This window comes from Lagenorhynchus albirostris, chromosome 21 (genome assembly GCF_949774975.1).
Source record: "Lagenorhynchus albirostris chromosome 21, mLagAlb1.1, whole genome shotgun sequence".
NCBI lineage: Eukaryota > Metazoa > Chordata > Mammalia > Artiodactyla > Delphinidae > Lagenorhynchus > Lagenorhynchus albirostris.
The window spans coordinates 12,794,107-12,813,003 of NC_083115.1; the positions used below are offsets into that span (position 1 = coordinate 12,794,107).

The window sequence follows — 18,897 nt, forward strand, 5'->3', positions numbered from 1 at the left end:
AGTACAGTAAGTCCCCTACATATAAACCTTCAAGTTGCGAACTTTCAAAGATGCGAACGTGCGTTCCCATCTCCAATCATGTAAGTTAGTTCACATGTCTGGCATACATTTTTACATGAATGCATCCTCTACAAGTGGTTCTGCTTTTGTATACTTTACAGTACTGTATAGAGTACAGTGGTACAGTATCATTATTTCAAGCCCAGGATGTCTGGAAGCAAGCATAAAAAGCAGTGGTGATGTAGCTGGTACTGCTAAGAAGCGCCAGCTGCTGTGCTGCACTGCTGTACCTTTCAAGGTACTGTACTGTAAGATTAAAAACGTTTTATTTTTTATGTTTGTTTTTTATGTGTTACTTGTGTGAAAAGGATTATAAACCTATTACAGTACAGCACTATACAGCCGATTGTGTTAGTTGGGTACCTAGGCTAACTTTGTTAGACTTAAGAACAAATTAGACTTATGAACATGCTCTCGGAACAGAACTTGTTTGTATGTAGGGGACTTACTGTAGATCTTAACTTTTTCATTTGTAAATAAATTACTATTTTAATAAATCAAAATTCTAATATTTTTTTCCTACACCCAATGGCTCATCTTGTATGTTCCATAGAGTGTCTGCACCCTACTTTGGGGACTCCTGCTTTAAAGTATTCACTCTTAAGGATTTAAAAATCTGCAAGTTCAAGTACCTCCGAAAAACAACCAGTTTGCTTCCCTTCAAGCAAATTTTCCTCAAGCAATTTATGGAGTCATGGAGTTACAGATAATGTCACTCAGACAATGCCAATAAAAATGGTTATTAAAATTTTATTTCTTTATATTAAGGTTATTTGAGAAAATTATTATCATTACCAGTTTGAAGGAACAAATGTTCTTTAAAATAGGTAGCAATATTTTACCTATCATTTACATAAATTACTTTCTGATAAACTGTAATTGATGTTGACTACCAAAATACATCAATTCCAATATTAAGGTGAAACCATATAAAGTTGAAATGTATTTCAAATGATAAGACCATAGCCACCTTTATTGCTTTATAGAAGAATGATAGTAAAGTACAATATAAAACACAGGTAATTATCTCTATTAGTAACAAGATTTAAATCAGCTTTAAAGGAAAATCTATGAATTCAAATACATGCTAACAGTCCTTTATAAGATTAATTTCTTCGGGAGAATCAGAGAGAATAGGAATAGTCTTAAGTGCAGCTAGCTACTCAATGCCAAGGTTGGCACCTTATCTCAGGCATGAGCCTTACCTTTGCTCCATGTTTATGTAGAACTTCCATGACATCATTGTGGGCCCTTTCTGCTGCAACGTGCAGGGGCGTCATGAAACTATGGAGAGGAGGAAAGGAAAAGGTAATGTCCAAACTTGTGCCACACTTTCCCTTTAAGAACTGAGCAACTCCTTCTGCAACTGCACTTACTCTTTATTTTTTTCATTAACATTTGCTCCTTTTCTAAGTAACAATTCTGTCACTTGTTTGCGTTTGGGATGCAGGGAGGCCACAGCACAGTGCTGTAAAGTAAAGAAAACCAAGTTAATAAAATAAATTTCTATGTAAAAATAGATTTCTGAATTGAATAGCACCTGCTGACTATTTAAAACACTGTTATCTCAAAACATGTATTTTAACATTATGGAGATGATCAAAATTCCTCCTAAATACACTGGGAGTATAAAACATAAGCCTTTAAACCAAGGTGAAATTATGCTCTCAGTTGAGCAGTAAGAGACTTCATTTCTTTCCCTTCAGCCAATAAGTAATTATTCAGTATATATTTACTTGAAGGTATCAGAATACTGCCTCTCCAAAGCTACAGAAATCTATAACTGAATTACTCAATCCTTCAGTAGGCTGTCAGCCACATAAATCAATATTTCTCAAGCTCTTTCCCAGAGGTACTCCTAGCACTACAGGAGAATAAGTCCATATGCCCAGGGACAGGTAAGAAGGTAACAGACTTGAAGGAGCTTAGAGGGAGAAGTATTCTCAGAAATTTTATGTCTTACCCTCTATTTATACAACTTTTATATTCAACTTCATTTTATATTCATGTTTGTATTAAAACTGAAAAAGTAAGAAAACTACATACTAATGAACAGAGTGAATACTCTAAAAAAGCAGGTCAGGTTCATTCTGTGGCTTTGAGTGTCTCCTGGCAGAAATGTTGTGTAGCTTGAATGTATCTAAACCCCAGCATGAGAGCCATATTCTGAGTATATATACAGTTGGCCTATTTTGGTTTGGTAACTCTTATAATGTTGTTTTTAGCAGGTACTGCCTAGAGTTTGACCCTTTTGTGCCAGATATAAAGAATGTTAACTGAAGCATATTTAGAGGTCTGTGATAGAAGCATCACTTATGCTTAAATTCTGAATTCAGGTATAATCCAACCAGCCCTATACCTGAAACTTAATGTGGTCAATGACAAGGAAAATAGAACAATCTTTCTCAAAGTACAGTAGAAGAAAAAACATGAATAGTTTTAAAATTTTGTACAGTCTAGAACAAAAAAATTCCTAACCATACCATTTTTCTATAATGAATGTAACAATTCTTTGACTACAATTGCTCAAAATGATGATGCAAGTATCTTTGAAAATAATTTAATCGTTGATAGAAAGCAAATACAGTATTTATCTAGCAACCACAAGAAAAAGAAGATTCTATAGAGAAAAATCACATCTTGTATTTCATGAGAGCACTGGCCACAAAAGTACATTTGTTATAATATGGTTGGGTAAAGACAAAAGTAAAAATAATTTTCAGATTAAGGTTGAGCAAATGTCTATTCTCTCGTCCATGAAAGCAATTATCTCCCTAACCAAATTTAAAAATCAATGCAACCAATATTAAAATGCAAATTCCTGGCACTTCAGATACTAAAGTTACCTTAATGTTTCTGAAATGAAAATCGTATTCTGCATTTACACTACCATTACAGACCCAAGGAATGGATTAACAATAGGATCTTACCAGTGCAGTTTCATGAGACTGTGGTTGTTTGAAATTAATGATTTCCAAAGCAAGTGTTTTTTTAACTTTCGCTAGGTCTGCTTCTCTGGCTGCTTGTAGTAAAGAATGACCTTTAAATTCATCTGTTAATGAAATAATGGTTGACATATAAATATTTAAAATCTATAAAAATCATTAGCATGATTATAAATAAAGTAGATAAATTATTAATTTTACACATTCCTCTATTTTAGCAACAGCAACAAATGACAATATGATGATAAAGGTGCAAAGGATGAGGGTGTAGGTCAATGAAAAATTTTGAAATAAGACTATTTTCTACTCGGAGTTCATAAAGATACTCACTCCAGCAAAGTTTTAAAACAAGCAACCTAAATGTTCCACAAATAGAAACCAGTTAAATAATTTGTGAATACTTATACACTGGAATACTTTATAACTCTTAAACAAAAAGATAGATCTATGTATATACTGACGTGAAAGTATATATTATTAAATGAAAATTCAAGTAGCAAATGAGGAGGACAGGCTGACCCTTTTTTTTGGTACTGTTACTACTTCTACTGCCACCATAACTAAATATAACTAATGATATAAAAAAGACATTTAGAGAAATATTCACCAAAACGTTAATAGTGATTATGTCTTGACACAGAGAAGGGAAGAACTGAATTATGTGGGAAGTGCCAGAGTCTGAAAATTTTTCAAAGAACAGTTAATGTTTATTTATTATTTGTATAAGCAAGTAAGAGATTTTTAAAAAGGCATTTCTAAATTAATTGCATAAGTAAGAATCCACCACTCTTACTCATTAAAAGCAAATCACCTTATTTTCTATTTTACAAGGTTGGATTGTATTTTGATATGACTACTTATTAACAAAAAGCTGAACATTGTTCTAAAAAGATATAATGATATGTGACCTAATATGTTACATTAATTCCAGGCCTGCCTTTGCATCTGCCTGGTACTGAATTCTTTTTTTTTTTTTTTTAAAGTAAGATTTTTTTCTAGGTATTTGCCCATTTCATATAAATATTTGATATTATCAGGCATAAAGTATTGACAGTATCTCTCAGGTTTTTTTAACTTTTTATTTTATATTGGAGTATAGCTGATTAACAATGTTGTGACAGCTTCAGGTGCACAGCAAAGCTGAGTCACTTGGCTGAATTCTTTCTCTTTTCCTTTCTCCCTTTCCTTTGAGGGCCCCATGTCACTTTCTGCTCTTCAAAAGGCAGGAAGAGGGACTTCCCTGGTGGTCCAGTGGTTAAGAATCCACCTTCCAATGCAGAGGATGTGGGTTCGATCCCTGGTTGGGGAACTAAGATCCCACATGCTGCGGGGCAACTAAGCCCGCACACCACAACTACAGAGCCCACATGCTCTGGCGCCCACGTGCCACAACTGGAGAGAAGCCCGCATGCTGCAACAAAGAGCCCACCCACTGCAATGAAAGATCCCGCATGCCGCAACTAAGACCCGATGCAGCCTAAATAAATAAATTAATTAATTAATCAATTAATTAAAAGGAAGGCAATTTTAAATAGACAGAGAGACACACGGATTCACACGTGTGCACATACTCGCGTCTTATTAACTACTACTCGTCACTCAAGGTCTCAATTCAGATACTTGGATAAGCCTTCCTGTTGTTCCCCATTAGGATTCCTTCTTATGAAGTCCTTCGTACTTGCCTTTAGCTGTATATCACAGGACTTATCACACTGTCTTATCTGCTATGGTAGTCCCATCACCTAGCACAGTGCTTGGCATATAGTAGGTAGCCAATAAGTATTTATTGCATGAATGCTGAATATTTATAAAATAAGTCATGGCAGGTTTGGGGAAAAAACATCTTTATATAACCTCTTGTTTAGTGGTACTTTATCACTGCTAAATTCTTCAAAGTACAGGCCTATGAAACTTCAGAAATCCCAATTACCCTGAAAACTTAATATTTATAAAATGCCTTAAAATCTCTCTTTCTAAATGCATTTGGAAACAAGAATAAAAGCTACTTTTAGTATTTTCAGCTCCAGTGTGTGCAGAACCCACACTATTGTGTTCAATTGGCTTCATGAAAACAAAAATAAAAAAGTAAACAAGAAAGAGCAAAAAAAATGTGTGTAATGAAAATGCTGTAACCATGCGTATGATCAAAATACTGTTTTTGTTTCCTGTATAATTTTCTTAAAAAGAATTCTGTCATTGTGGTTGCCTAGTATAAAGCAGTGAGCATGAGGATGAAAACTGGTTAGAAAAGTTCCAACTTTGTTACATCCTTTCCTTCAGATAATTCCTTGGTAGAATCTTATTTAATAAAATAAAGGAGATACTGAGAAGGTCGCAAAGTACTCTAATCAGGGAACTTCTTCCTTTACAAAACTATACAAATTTAGGTTAAATCTTAATGTTTACAGTGGAATCAGGTAGACCAGTGAAATACAACATAAAAACCCATAACAGTACTCATAATTTACAAAATGACTCAAAGGAAAAAAGAAGTCAAATTGGTGACATGGGGATAACGCTGAGCCCAGGGTATAAAACTAAAAGAAGGAAATTAGAAAAAGATGTAAAAAATAAATTTTGAGTTAAGTTAAATTCAATTCAATAAACCTGCTGGGCACACAGCATGCACAAGGCACTGTGCTAAGTTGGGGGTAGGCAGATACAGACCCAAGCACAATTACCATCAAAACATTTTATTAGGTAACAAGGCATTGTATAGGTGCTAAGAAGACAGAATAATAAAACCAAAGGTCTTTCTAAGAATTTAAACTTCACTGGGGAGACAGAACAACACATAGAAAAATGCACTATATAATGCAAGATAACATATGGCAAGAGTCATATGAGTGGGAGAGAGAATAAATGCACTTCTACAAGGATTCATTGCTAAGACATCTGCCCAGTTATAATCTGGTTTGTGCTGGCCTGTAATCTAGTAGATGTCATCTGTTCTGGTACCAAAATAAGTTTAAATTTCCCTTTAAACAAGATCAAAACCGCAAGGAACTCTTCCTGTTTTAACATAAACTAATTTACAATCTGTTTAAACTTAAGTGTTTTCATTCTGACTATGCCTTTTTCTTAAATTATCATTTAAAGGTCTTCTCAGGTGTTTAAATCTAGTTATCTGATTCTTAGAATCCTAGATGTAAGAGAATATCAACCATGGGACAAATGAAAAATTAGGTAGGTAACACCTACTTTAATTTAAACCTGTAATGCCTACGTATAGAATTAAATATATCTCAGTATTCGATATGACAACTAAATGTAATGTGGTATCCTGAATGGGATCCTGGAACAGAAAAAGGACTTTCAGTAAAAAAATAAGGAAATCTGAATAGAGTACAGCCTTTAATTAATAATGTATCAGTATTGGTTCATTATTTTGACAAATGTACCATATTAATATGTTTATAGGGGAAACTGCATATAGGGTATAAAAGAACTCTCTGTACTATTTTTGTTAAGTTTTATGTAAATCTAAAACTATTCTAAAAGTTTATTTAAAAACATGCATATGTAAACATAGGTAATATGTATCAGTACCTGAGAAGATTACTTCCACCAAATCATAAAAATTATCTTATTTAAACTTGGGCAAGTGATTGCACTTGGGCTATAACACACATAAATAAAAACATGAATGTGCAACTTGCAGGGCTTGGGAAATAGTGAGTATTCCATAATGTTAGATATCATCTATTACTACCAATAGCACAAGAATATAACCTCTGTGAGCTTAGAGATTTTTTTCTGGTTTGTACACTGCTATATTTCAAGTTCCTGGAACATAGTAGGTATTCAATAGATGGTTATTGATGGACTCATCATCCTCTTTTATCTTTAAAATAAAAAAGGAGCCTTACTTAACACATGAATTAGAATTAGGCTTCAATAAACACAAAATAAACATAGTATATGTATGTGAGGTTCCTGTAGAATTCAAAAAGAAAAGTAATGATAAGAAAAGAGGATAATAAACTAGTGAACATGTAAGAATAGAAGTCTATTATCTAAGTTAGACAAAACAACAGCCCTAATAACAAAAATAAGATATTCTAGGGACTTCCCTGGTGGAATAGTAGTTAAGATGCCACACTCCCAATGCAGGGGGCCTGGGTTCAATCCCTGGTCGGGGAACTAGATCCCATACGCATGCCACAACTAAAGAGCCCACGTGCTGCAACTAAGGAACTGGTGAGTTGGAACTAAGATCTGACGCAACCAAATAAATTAATTAATATTAAAAAAAAGAAAGATATTACAATTTACAACAAGCAATGTTGACTTTAGGATATAAATACATACAAGTCAATCTTTCCCGGAGCTCAGGCGTTGGAGCCATATCCACGGCACTTTTGCCATGGCAGTTGACTAAAGTGGGATCGGCACCATGACTAAGTAACAAAGAGCAGACCTCTACACGATTCTTGGAAGCAGCCTCATGGAGTGGGGTAAACTGCCAGAGATCCATAGCATTAACACAAGCTCCATGCTGAATTGAGAAAAAAAAAAGTTATAGGTCACTAATCATTTCACTGGATCAAAAACAAACTTGCTTATTGGACTGTAAATTTCAGTTATAACTCTGAAATGTCAACAATTGTTTTAATTTCTTTAATTTCAGCTTTAAAAAAATAGTTTAAAATAAGCTGAATAATTAAAAAATTTTAAGGCAATGGTGAACCTTAAAAAAAACCCATTTTATTATCTTAAAAATCTTGGCAAAAAACCCGCATGAAAGCTCATGATGAGTTAAAAAAAAAAGCAAATAATATTCAATATTTTTAATTTCTCTTACCTTTAGTAGCAGTTCTGTGACTTCGTAATGCCCATATGAACATGCATTATGGAGAGGAACAAGTCCACTAAATGGAAAAAGGCCAATTAAAATACTGACATTTCAAAGAACTTAGAGTCATTTATCCAAGAAGTGCTAAGAAACAAAATCTAATAAATCCTAGTACAATTATGTTTAAAATATTTTGAAGTATTAAATAAGAGAATACAAAGCATAACTAATGCTCAACCTTTTGTATTTATCTTGTTTTATGTATGTCATCAAATATAATGATAAAAGCACCAATTAGAAAAGCATTTTGGTAAAAGGAAGAAGTGCATGTACTAATTGAAAATTGCATGCTTTATATAGTAAGTGTATATAGAAAATACATGTTAACTGATAGTGAATTGAAATATTCCTACCATTTTATTTCACTTTCATGGTAATTTCCAGCATAAGAATTCAATATCCAAACTATTACAATTTGCATATCCGAGTTATCATTCTGCATGAGTCAAAGACCCTCTTTTTTGTGGTGTACTTATCTTGAGGACTCACCTATTGTACACCATCTGCTTTCAGACATGCACAAAGGAAAAGAGATTTACAAGAGCATCAGGCATTTGTGCCCCTATACTATGGGAACACCATTCACATGTGGTACAGAACCTGGCGCAGGCAAGAGAGAAAGAGCACCAAAAAGAGCAGATTTTAAATGATGGACTCCTCTTCCGAGAACTGTCTCAAGTACTGAGCTCTTTCTTCTTGTCTGTGTTTCCTGACATGGAGAGGGGCAAAGTGAACAAAAGCCTGCTCCAGGGCTTCTTTTCTTTATGCTGCTCATCAGTGTAATATGAACACTACTTCATCTGGGCAGTCAGGTCAATTATCTTTTAGATATTAAAGTGGCATAAATGAGAAATGTTAGCCCATCACATAGGCTAGCAGACCCAATTCACATGTCCCTGGAGGTTAGCTAGGAAAGTGGTACAAAGGTTTCCAAAATGCACCTATTCATAAAATAAATGATATACTGCTTTCTTGGTTCCCAGATACCTCTCTCCCATATCAACCTTCATAAGGACCTTTTAGGTTTTCTCAGTTTAGATGGCCAAGATTTCACCAGGATAAAATCAGAATATTGTATACTTACATATACTTATGATTTTAGTTTATTAGTAAGAGATGGTCCTTTCATACCTGATATATAGGATAGTTATGTTACTGGATTATCAGAATTTTTTATTTATCTATCTTTCTACAGTGTAACTTAAGAGTTGAAAAATAGTAATTGCAATTGAGAGAAACAAATTTTAACTTCAAATAATAGAGTACAGTAAAATTAAACTAATTTAGGAAATTGTTATGAGAAGAATCCTTAATTAGTAGGAACATGAAAATGAAGTCAAATCACCGTGAACATTCTTAAAATGCTACACAAGCTGTAACGCAATGGGATATAAGACTTTGTCTAGTGCTCAAAAACTCTAGTGTATCAGATGTTGAAAACAAAGAGTAAATATCCATGAATGAAACCACTACAGGAAATACGCTGATACACGTACCCTTTGTCTTTTGCATGCACGTCAGCACCATGCTGGAGAAGAAGCTGAACGATCCGAACTCGGTTGTAGCCCGCTGCTAGATGTAAAGGAGTTGACTAGATAGAAAAGAGAAAGAAAAATGTATCCCCCTCTTCAGGTAAATAATTGTTGCTTTGGCATCTAATCTGTATTTATTTATTTAAAGACAATGAGTGTTAACATACACAGAAAATACTGAGGTGAAGTGCCAAAAATTCCTATTTCCTAACTGGATGAGAGACAATTCACTCATCTCAGGAGTAAATTCTAACTTCAGTGCCATTCACCTACTTCTCCTACTGGTTTTCCAAGGCCTTCAGTTATCAAGCCCTACCCTACCTATTCCACATTATTTCTTAATTTCTTTCCATCATGGACCATTCCTACTGTTCTGGGAAGACATGTCGGGGCTCATATTGCTCATAATTGGAAACATTCTTCTTTATGTTACTTGCATCCTGTCCACCTTTCAAATTCTAACTTTTCAATCCCAATTCTATCATAAAGAGCTAGCTGTCAAAATTTCTCTTTAATAGGAAAAGCTGAAAATCATCTCTGAAGAATATTTGAAGAAATTCTAGTGGAAACAAAAAAGACAATGGACCGTATTCATTCCATTAGGTTGCTAGTAATGGGTCAGAATTAATTTCCTATCTTGGATACGATGAAATATGCCAAGATAGTATATAATTCTTCTATTTTATGTACTGCATATGCAGTATAAATACAGGAGGAAAATAAAGTTTCTTCCCAACTAATTTCTGCCACATTTTAATTTGAACCAAGTTATTAAAAGGTGCTCTGCTCACATATAATATGATAATTAAAATAATCAAACGTGTCCTCACCTTTTAAAAAAAATCAGAAATAACATTACTTTAATTAAAAGTTTCTCTGCAACCATAGCAATTTTCCCATCTCTGCTCATTTATTTAAAGTTTCAGTACTGTAATGGCTTTTCACACAGGGTCTAATATACTTTAATGTACTACCATGTCTCATGTCTTCTATTTTGGGCCTTGGGATTTAATAAGATTTTCAATTTATTTTCTTCACATGTTTTGATACAATAGAATTACTTAATACTGTGCTATCTATTACTGCTTTCAAGGCACTCCATACATTTTATATGTTCTGACAGTCTCTAAGTTTAGGAACTATTTTTGAGCAATACACAGCTAATAATGAGGTCAGATAGTTTGGAAAAGAGTCCTGAATAGGAAGTCAGGAAACATGATCACAATCCTGGACTTGTGGAACTCTGAAAGTTATATTACCTACATAGCTCAGCTTCCTCACATGTAAAATGGAGATAAAACCACCCATCCTAGCTATTTCAAAAGTGCATGAAAAGTTTTCTCCCACATATACCCACACACCTTTAAAATGTAAAATGCCATATAAAAACAGATGACTAAAATTTCTGAATCATCAAACAAGCAGCCCATCCAAGTTTCTGCCTTCAGACACCTGTCAAATGTTACTGTAAATGATACCTCTAGGGACTACCAAATTATTTTCAGGGCTTATTTTCCCCATCCTTTAACATTTTAAAGATGTTGTTTCACTATCTTCTGGCTTGCATTGTTTCAGACTAGAAATCTGCCTACATGCTATCCTTACTCCTATGTACATGTGATTTTTGTTCTGGATACATTCATAATTTCTCTTTATCACAGACTTTAAGAAATTTGACTTGTGCTGTACCTTGGTACAGTTTTTTTTTTTTTTTCCTTCTTTTTTTGGTGTATGTGTGTGCTTGGGGCTGGCTGAGCTTCTTCGATCTATTATTTACAGTTTTCATCAAATTTGTAAAACTTTCAGCTATTATTTCCTCAAATATTTTTTCTGCCCTCTCTCTTACCATTCTCTCTTTTGGGGACTCCAATTGTACAGATGTTAGGTTGTTTTCAAAGCTTGTGTTTAAGCTTTGTAAGCAGGACCAGAGCAGCCTTTGTTCTAGGACTAATTTTCCCCTTCTACTGAAGCATTACCCTTTTGAGTACTCTATGATATCTAATGAATTATGAGGTTTGTCCCTTCTGGCTGGTGGCAACAGAAATGATTAAAGTCTCTGTGAGTTGCTAGGATTGTTACCTCTAATCCCTTTGGGCGGTTCCTTTATCAGCCTCAGGTAGTTTCCTCATATCTGTATCAATCAGTACTCAGCTGAAGATAGTAAGGGGATCCTTTGCAGCTCTCTGGAGCTCTCTTCTCTGTGCAGCTCTCCCTTCCCTGGTCCTCCACCTTGCTAACTCTTGCCACCTTGGTCTCCTCAATCTTCTAATTCCATCTTCTCAAGTCAGGGAAACCACTGGGTGCCTCCTGGATTTTCCCTCCCTGCATCAAGGCCTGGAAATTCTTTCTAGGCAGCAACCTGGAGCAATCACAGAACTCACCTTATTTGATTCCTATCACTCAAGGATCACTACTATGTACTGCCTGATGTTCAACTTCTGAAAACCAGTTTCATATATTTTATCCAGTTTTTTTTTTTTAATTGTTTCAGGAAGGAAGGTAAATCTAGTTCCTGTCACTCCTTCTTGGCCCACTTTCAGGGCTGAATTTGACTTTAAACTGCAGTTGGGAAGCTTCCTCAAGAGATAGTAACTGCTTTGGATGAATGGTCAATGTGTCAGTAAGCTCTCAAAGGACATAGCTGACATTTAATATTATAATGAAAAGGTGACAATTTCATTGCTGATGCACAAAAAGATTTTCTTTTTTCATATTAAGTATCTCTTACAAAATTTTATTTGTATATAGTTGGGTCAATAATAGTATTTATTTCTTATTCTTGAAAATAAACTAAGTCCCTAAATGAATGAATACATATACACACACACTAATTGTTCATATAGAAGGCCAAATCAAAAAATTATATCTAGTTTCTGGATTTTAAAAAATCATTATGAGACTAAAAATTATCTATAATGCTTTGAAAATGGTAATATAATTTTTAATCTGTATAATTTTAAAACTTATATAACTCAAATAAACTAGAAGGCTCTGTAATTGAAATAGTAGAAAGTGATAGAAGGCCTGAAAAAGAGCAGTTGTTAAAAAATGAAGTTGAGGAGTGAGTGTCAAAAACTATTAGGAAGGAGAATTGCTAGAATCTGATAATTGATAATAAGTAGTAAGGGATATAGCAGCTTCCAGTTTGGAAATGTCAGTGATAGAGGAAGGAAAAGAAGAAGGGAGGGAGGGAGAGAGGGAAGAAGAGAAGGGAAGGGAAGGGAAGGGAAGGAAAGGGAACCCAAAGGGAGAGAATGTGAGGTTTGGGTTTATTGTGTTTGAGTGCCTATACGATACCCTAGTGGTAATGGGACTAAGAATGGAGTTTTGGAAAGATCACTCTGGTTACTCAGTAGAGAATAAACTGGAGAGGGAGGATAAATCTAACGACAGGAAGACCTGAATAGAAGCCTGCAGGACTAATCTAGGAGGGAGATAATGACAGTGTCAGTTAGCAAAATGGTAGCAGCATCTAAGTAGAGGTAGTTGAGCTATGGGAGTGGATGAACTCACAGGGAGAGTGAGTACAGAACAAGCAGGATGAAACTTTCTGAGGAGTCATTCCAATGTGGATGCTAACTGTGCAAACTAAATAGTATCATTGGAAGGCACATAAAAATCTGTGAAATGCCTGCAATAAATTTGAGGAAATGGTATAAAGCAAAAAGAAAAAGTACAAATTGAGAACAAACAATGATTTGAACAAGCTTATACTACTAAGAGTCCAGGAGTTTTTTCTCTAGAAAAAAATTTATCACGAAACATTATATACTAAATGCTATCTTCTGATGCAAAGCAATTAAAATCATGTGATCTAGTGAATGGTTACCACATAGTGCCAACTTTATACCTCAACTACCAAATGGCATAGCAACGATAAGAGTAATTTTCTAAATGCTAGGATAATTAACAGAGTGTAATTTTGGTTTGGAAAAAAAAGGAAAGCAGGCCCATTTGTAAAATACTCACACATGTTACTCGATAATTTTGTGTTGGCTGTAAACTAGCAAACACAAGAATCAAACATTTAAGGCATCACTGTGCACAAGACAGCAGTCACTATCAGTTTATACACCTCATCTTTATTCTTAAAACAGATTTTTTGTTGGGAATACTTTAAAAGTCAAACATGTAGAGCGATAAAAAGAATAAAATAGGGGGTTTCCCTGGTGGCGCAGTGGGTGAGAATCTGCCTGCTACTGCAGGGGACACGGGTTCAAGCCCTGGTCTGGGAAGATCCCACATGCCGTGGAGCAACTAGGCCCGTGAGCCACAACTACTGAGCCTGCGCGTCTGGAGCCTGTGCTCCGCAACAAGAGAGGCTGCGATAGCGAGAGGCCAGCGCACTGCAATGAAGAGTGGCCCCCGCTTGCCACAACTAGAGAAAGCCCTCGCACAGAAACGAAGACCCAACACAGCAAAAATAAATAAATAAACTCCTACCCACAACATCTTCTTTAAAAAAAAAAAAAAAGAATAAAATAAAAAACATGTAGGGTGATAAAGTATGAAACAACTGCAAATATAAAAACTCTATCAAAAACCCATCTTAATATTATTCTGCTGTAAGAGAAATGTTATTACTAATATTTTCATATTGTAAAATGTTTACAGAAAAAAGAATCCTTACTTAACTAAATCTCATAATTCAAAGTTTTCTCCTTGGAATCAGGCCATAGGAAACAATAAACATATATATACATTTATCTTTGCTTTTTATGATATAGATTTGCAGCATACAATAATGCATTAACTTATCTTACACATACATGCATAGTTAAAATAGGAACAACTGACAACCTGTTATAAAACTGTGGATGCAACTTTAACAGAAGTGCAGGCACCACAATATAAGGAAGTGAGTAGAGGCTTTTAAGCCTTGGGTTTGCATTCCTCCTCTGCAAAATTTACAAGGTATATGGCTTTGGACTAACTTCTTAATGTCTCTGAGCCTTGGTTTCTAATATCTGTAAAATGAGAATTATAATTCCTACCATATAAGGCTATTTCATGCATTATAGATAACTATATAAAGCACCTAATACAGTATCACATAGAAAAAGCTCAACAAATGGTGGTTATTACTTATTATCACCTTATTAAGTATCTTAGAAGTTATTTCTTAACGGTCATTTATCAGTCCTCATCTTACTTTACCTATCAGCATCATCTGACATAGCTGAGCACTTCTTCCTTCTTGAAATGTTTTCCCCTTGGAAACCTAGGACACCTAGGTACCCACACTTCTTTTCTGGTTGCTCCTCACTTTCTTGACATTGGAGAACTCCAGGACTGTGTCCTTAGATCTCTTTTCCTCATTATCTACACTCACTCTTTTGGTGATCTCATGCAGTCTTGGGGCTCTAAACATTTATATGCTGACAACTCCTCAATTCTATCTCCAGTTCAGTCTTCTTTGCTGAACTCCAAACTCTCATAATCTAACGTGCTACTTGACATCACCTTACGGATATACAGGAGACACTGCATACTTATCATGTCCCAAACTGAGCTCTTAGTATTCCCTCCAAAAGCTACTCTGCAGAATTTCCTATTGCTGTTAATGGCAACTCCATCCTTTTAGTTACTCAGGTCAAAAACTTTGATAGTCTTTCTTGATTGTCATCTTTCTCTCACACACTATGCTCACTGCATCAGACTATTTCTGTTGGCTTTATCTCCAAAGTCTCTTGAGAATCCCATCACTTCTCACCACATCTACTGTCACTATCCTGGTCTAAGCACCATCCTCTCTCAGCTGATTGGTTGTAACAGCCTCCTTGCTTCCAGCATAATTCTCTGGGAGCCTACGAAACAGAGCAGCAGAGTGATCCTGTTAAAATGTTAGATGCTCCGGTCCTCAGCTCAAAATCTTCCAATGGCTCTTCATCTCACTCTAAGTAAAGCTGAAGTCTTTATAATGATCTAGAAGGCCACAGACAATCTCTCAGTACTACCTCCAACTTTCTGACCTCATCGTTCACTCTGGTTCACTCCAAACAGCTCAACTGCCACAATTATTAATTTGCTAAAAAAACTAAAGGCCTACAAATAACAAAATATTTTCCCACTTAAATTTAATTTCACACATGACTCCTTAACAAATCCGAACAATGGAAGACAAAGTATTCCTAAGGATTAAATATCAAAGCAAGAAAATCCTACAGATACACAATGCAGCCATCACCTTTGGAAGACCTATATTTTATTATGTGCCTAGAATATCAAAATTTAATTTCCAAATATTTTTTTCCTACTGAGCAAAGAAATCATGAAAACTACGTCTCAAGATTTAAATGTATTGTTACATATTCAATCCTAAGGGAATTTTAGCATTTAACACAAAACACACATGGCTATCTCACAAATGACTGCTGGGTACTGGGGAAAGGTTCCTCAGTTTGTTAGTACTGAGAAAGCTTTTGAAGTTAACACAGAGACAGAATATCCCAATCTTTACAGCACTTCTCATCTAAGAAACATAAAATATTATAAAAATTCTTAATTTCTTAAGACTATTATTATTGTTCTATTTTTATAAAGTACAGGCATACCTCAGAAATATTGTGGGTTTTGTTCCAGACCACTGCAATAAAGTGAATATCGCAATAAAGTGAGTCACAAATTTTTTGGTTTCCCAGTGCATACAAAAGTTATATTTACACTATGCTGTAGTCTGTTAAGTGTGTAATAGTGTTATGTCTAAAAAAATGTACATATCTTAGTTAAAAAATACATTATTAAAATGCTAACCATCATCTGAGCCTTCAGCAAGTCGTAGTAGTAACATCAAAGACCACTGATCACCATAACAAATAGAGTAATGAAAAAGTTTGAAATATTGTGAGAATCACCAAAATGTGACACAGAAACATGAAGTGAGCAAATGCTGCTGGAAAAATGGCGCCAATAAACTTGCTCAACGCAGAGTTGCCACAAATCTTCCATCTGTAAAAACACAGTGTCTGAGAAGTACACTAAAGCGAAGCGTAAAACGAGGTCTGCCTGTACAAAATTTGCGGCAATCCTTAAACAAGATTTTAAAATGAGATTCCAAAATACCAGTACTCCAGATAAATATCTCCTTTCCTCTTATTCTGTCTTTGGACACTACTTTTGCAACAAAAAGTGGTCACTAAAAAGATTGCCAAAGACAGTCTTAAAACTATTTGCCACAATCTTTTACTGTAACACTTGTCATGAAATCATATAGTTAAATACCTATGTGTCTGTCTCCTCTAATCCACTGTGAGCTCATTGAGAATGAACAGCATATCTTAATTTTACGTTAGAAGGCTTAACACAGTGCCTCATACTAGTAAAAAAAGAAATGAAAGTTATGGTTAGCTTTTGATTTACGTTAATAAAAGAGAACAGGGGATATGAATAATCCAGCTTGGTGAATTTGATTTTGAATTTGTGTGAAAGATTTACACCACATTTCAACACAGGCCTGTGTGATGTTTGAAGCGTTCCCTAGGAAAGAACAAAACCACAACTGAGAAGCCAGGATGTAAGTCATCAGAGAGCTGCCTAACTGCATGATGTGTAGTGTACTGAGGTTTTCTTTAAGATTTCCACTTTGACCTAGATCAAATCCTCCTGAATTTTTCAGATTAGGGTAACCAATTCATCCTGGTTTGCCCGAGACATTCTTAGTCTCAGGAAAGCCACGCATCCCAGGAAAACTGGGATGGTTGATCACCCTACTCTAGCTAGGCTTAATGCTGAATGAGTTTCTTGGTTTCCGGAGCTGTCCCAAGTCAGAAAGTAGCGTGTGTGTCTGTGTGTGTGTGCCCACCTGCAAGGGCACACATGCATTCAGAATAAGGCAAGACTTACTACTTTACCAAATCAGGAGAAGAATCATAAAACTTTATCATCTGCTCAGATCTTTCAGTGTTCACCTGAACATCCATGTACTCATCACCCAGATTCAACAATCACTTATTATTAAGACTTTGTTACACTGGCTTCTGTTTGTTACACTGGCTTCTGTTTGTTACACTGGCTTCTGTTATCTCTTTTATTTTCCCCACTGAAGTATTCTGGAGCAAATTCAAGACACTACATACTTCTGTAGGTGCCTCTAAAAATTATGGGCAATTTCTTAAAAAACCCCGATATTATTACATCTAATAAAATAGTGGTAAATCTTTGGTATCATCTAATGCCCATGTCAGTATTCAAATTTCCTGTCTGTCTCAAAAACTTTTAAAGGTTCATTTGCCGGATGTCAGGAAGAATACATTTGGTTATTGGGCCGTTATGTTTCCCCAAATCTACGACAGTCTTTGTCCCTCCTTTCTTTCTTTTTCTACAATACTGACAACTCTCCTTCTGCAATTTGCTTTTCTTCTCTTAAAATATTAGCACATAGAGGTCTATCTTATTCTCTGGATAGTATTTCCATCGTGTAGCTGCATCGTAATTATTTAACCATCACCTTATAAATGGACATTTACAAATGTTCCAGCTCTGCTCTGGTTATCTTAACAAAACACATCTCATTCAAACTTATCATTTGGTTAAGATAGATCAGTGTTCCCCTTCTACAAATAAAATACTGTATCAGCCTTTAATATAAAACTCCCAGGAAGATATAATAACTGCATAATCAGAGCTTATTAAATTTCTTTTAGGCACAGAGACATGATTAATCGGCTTGTGAGGTACAGCTAAGAAGTTCTTTGAGACAGTGATACTTAAATCAGAATCAAGCCAAATTAAAAGCTAGAGAATCAATACGGGCATGAGTCTATGGAAATAAATATATCTCATCACTGATGCCTGTCTTCTGAAGAGGTATTTTAAGTAGTACCATAATAAAGATTAGACAGTCTCCTTGAAGTTTCTCAACTCTTGGGCTATTCTAATAATAATTTAAAAGAGAAACTATCTGGAGAATGAAAATTGATGAACCAAAGTAGAAATAAAATTTTAAAAAGATACTTTATTCACACCTTCCCCCCAAACTATATCTCCTTTAACTTGTCTCTTCTACAGAATACACTTTACTAGATCCTCTAATAATAATGACTTCTTTCCCATTATGAGTCTTTTTTTCTGGTCCTGGGATTCTTGGTCAACAGTTCTCTAAAGCACAGTGCCTAGAGCTAAATACACCTAATAATAGATATGGTCCCATCACAGCAGATTAAATCAGGACTAGTTTCATAAATAGACATATTTCTCCTACAACCTAACAGTGTTTAACGTATTAATGTTTTGAAGTCACTATCTCTGTAATGGGAGGGAGTTGGGTAACAATAGTACTGGCTTCCTCACAGTGTTATTTTCTGGCTAAAATGAAATAAAACATATAAAAACATTTTGAAAATACCAAGTATTTTATTGAAATAACAGCTAAAATCTACTGTGTACTTTCTATGTATTAACTTGTTTACTTTACACAACTACTACCAGAACTAGAAACTATTATTACCTCCATATAACAAATGAGGAAACTGAGAAACAGGGGGGTTAATACAGCAAGTTAATAGCA

General features: G+C 35.0%; 1 protein-coding gene across 3 annotated transcripts in view; it reads right to left on the reverse strand.

Moving 5' to 3' along the window:
• TNKS (tankyrase) overlaps positions 1–18,897 on the reverse strand; it is a 183,766-nt gene that overhangs the window by 66,780 nt on the left and 98,089 nt on the right. For all 3 annotated transcript variants that reach the window (XM_060136739.1, XM_060136738.1, XM_060136740.1), the window contains exons 6-11: positions 9,357–9,451; positions 7,810–7,876; positions 7,317–7,503; positions 2,991–3,112; positions 1,437–1,528; positions 1,266–1,344 (exon numbers count right to left, since the gene is read on the reverse strand). In XM_060136739.1, the coding sequence (XP_059992722.1) occupies positions 1,266–1,344; positions 1,437–1,528; positions 2,991–3,112; positions 7,317–7,503; positions 7,810–7,876; positions 9,357–9,451 (642 nt within the window). The remainder of the gene's footprint in view (positions 1–1,265; positions 1,345–1,436; positions 1,529–2,990; positions 3,113–7,316; positions 7,504–7,809; positions 7,877–9,356; positions 9,452–18,897) is intronic.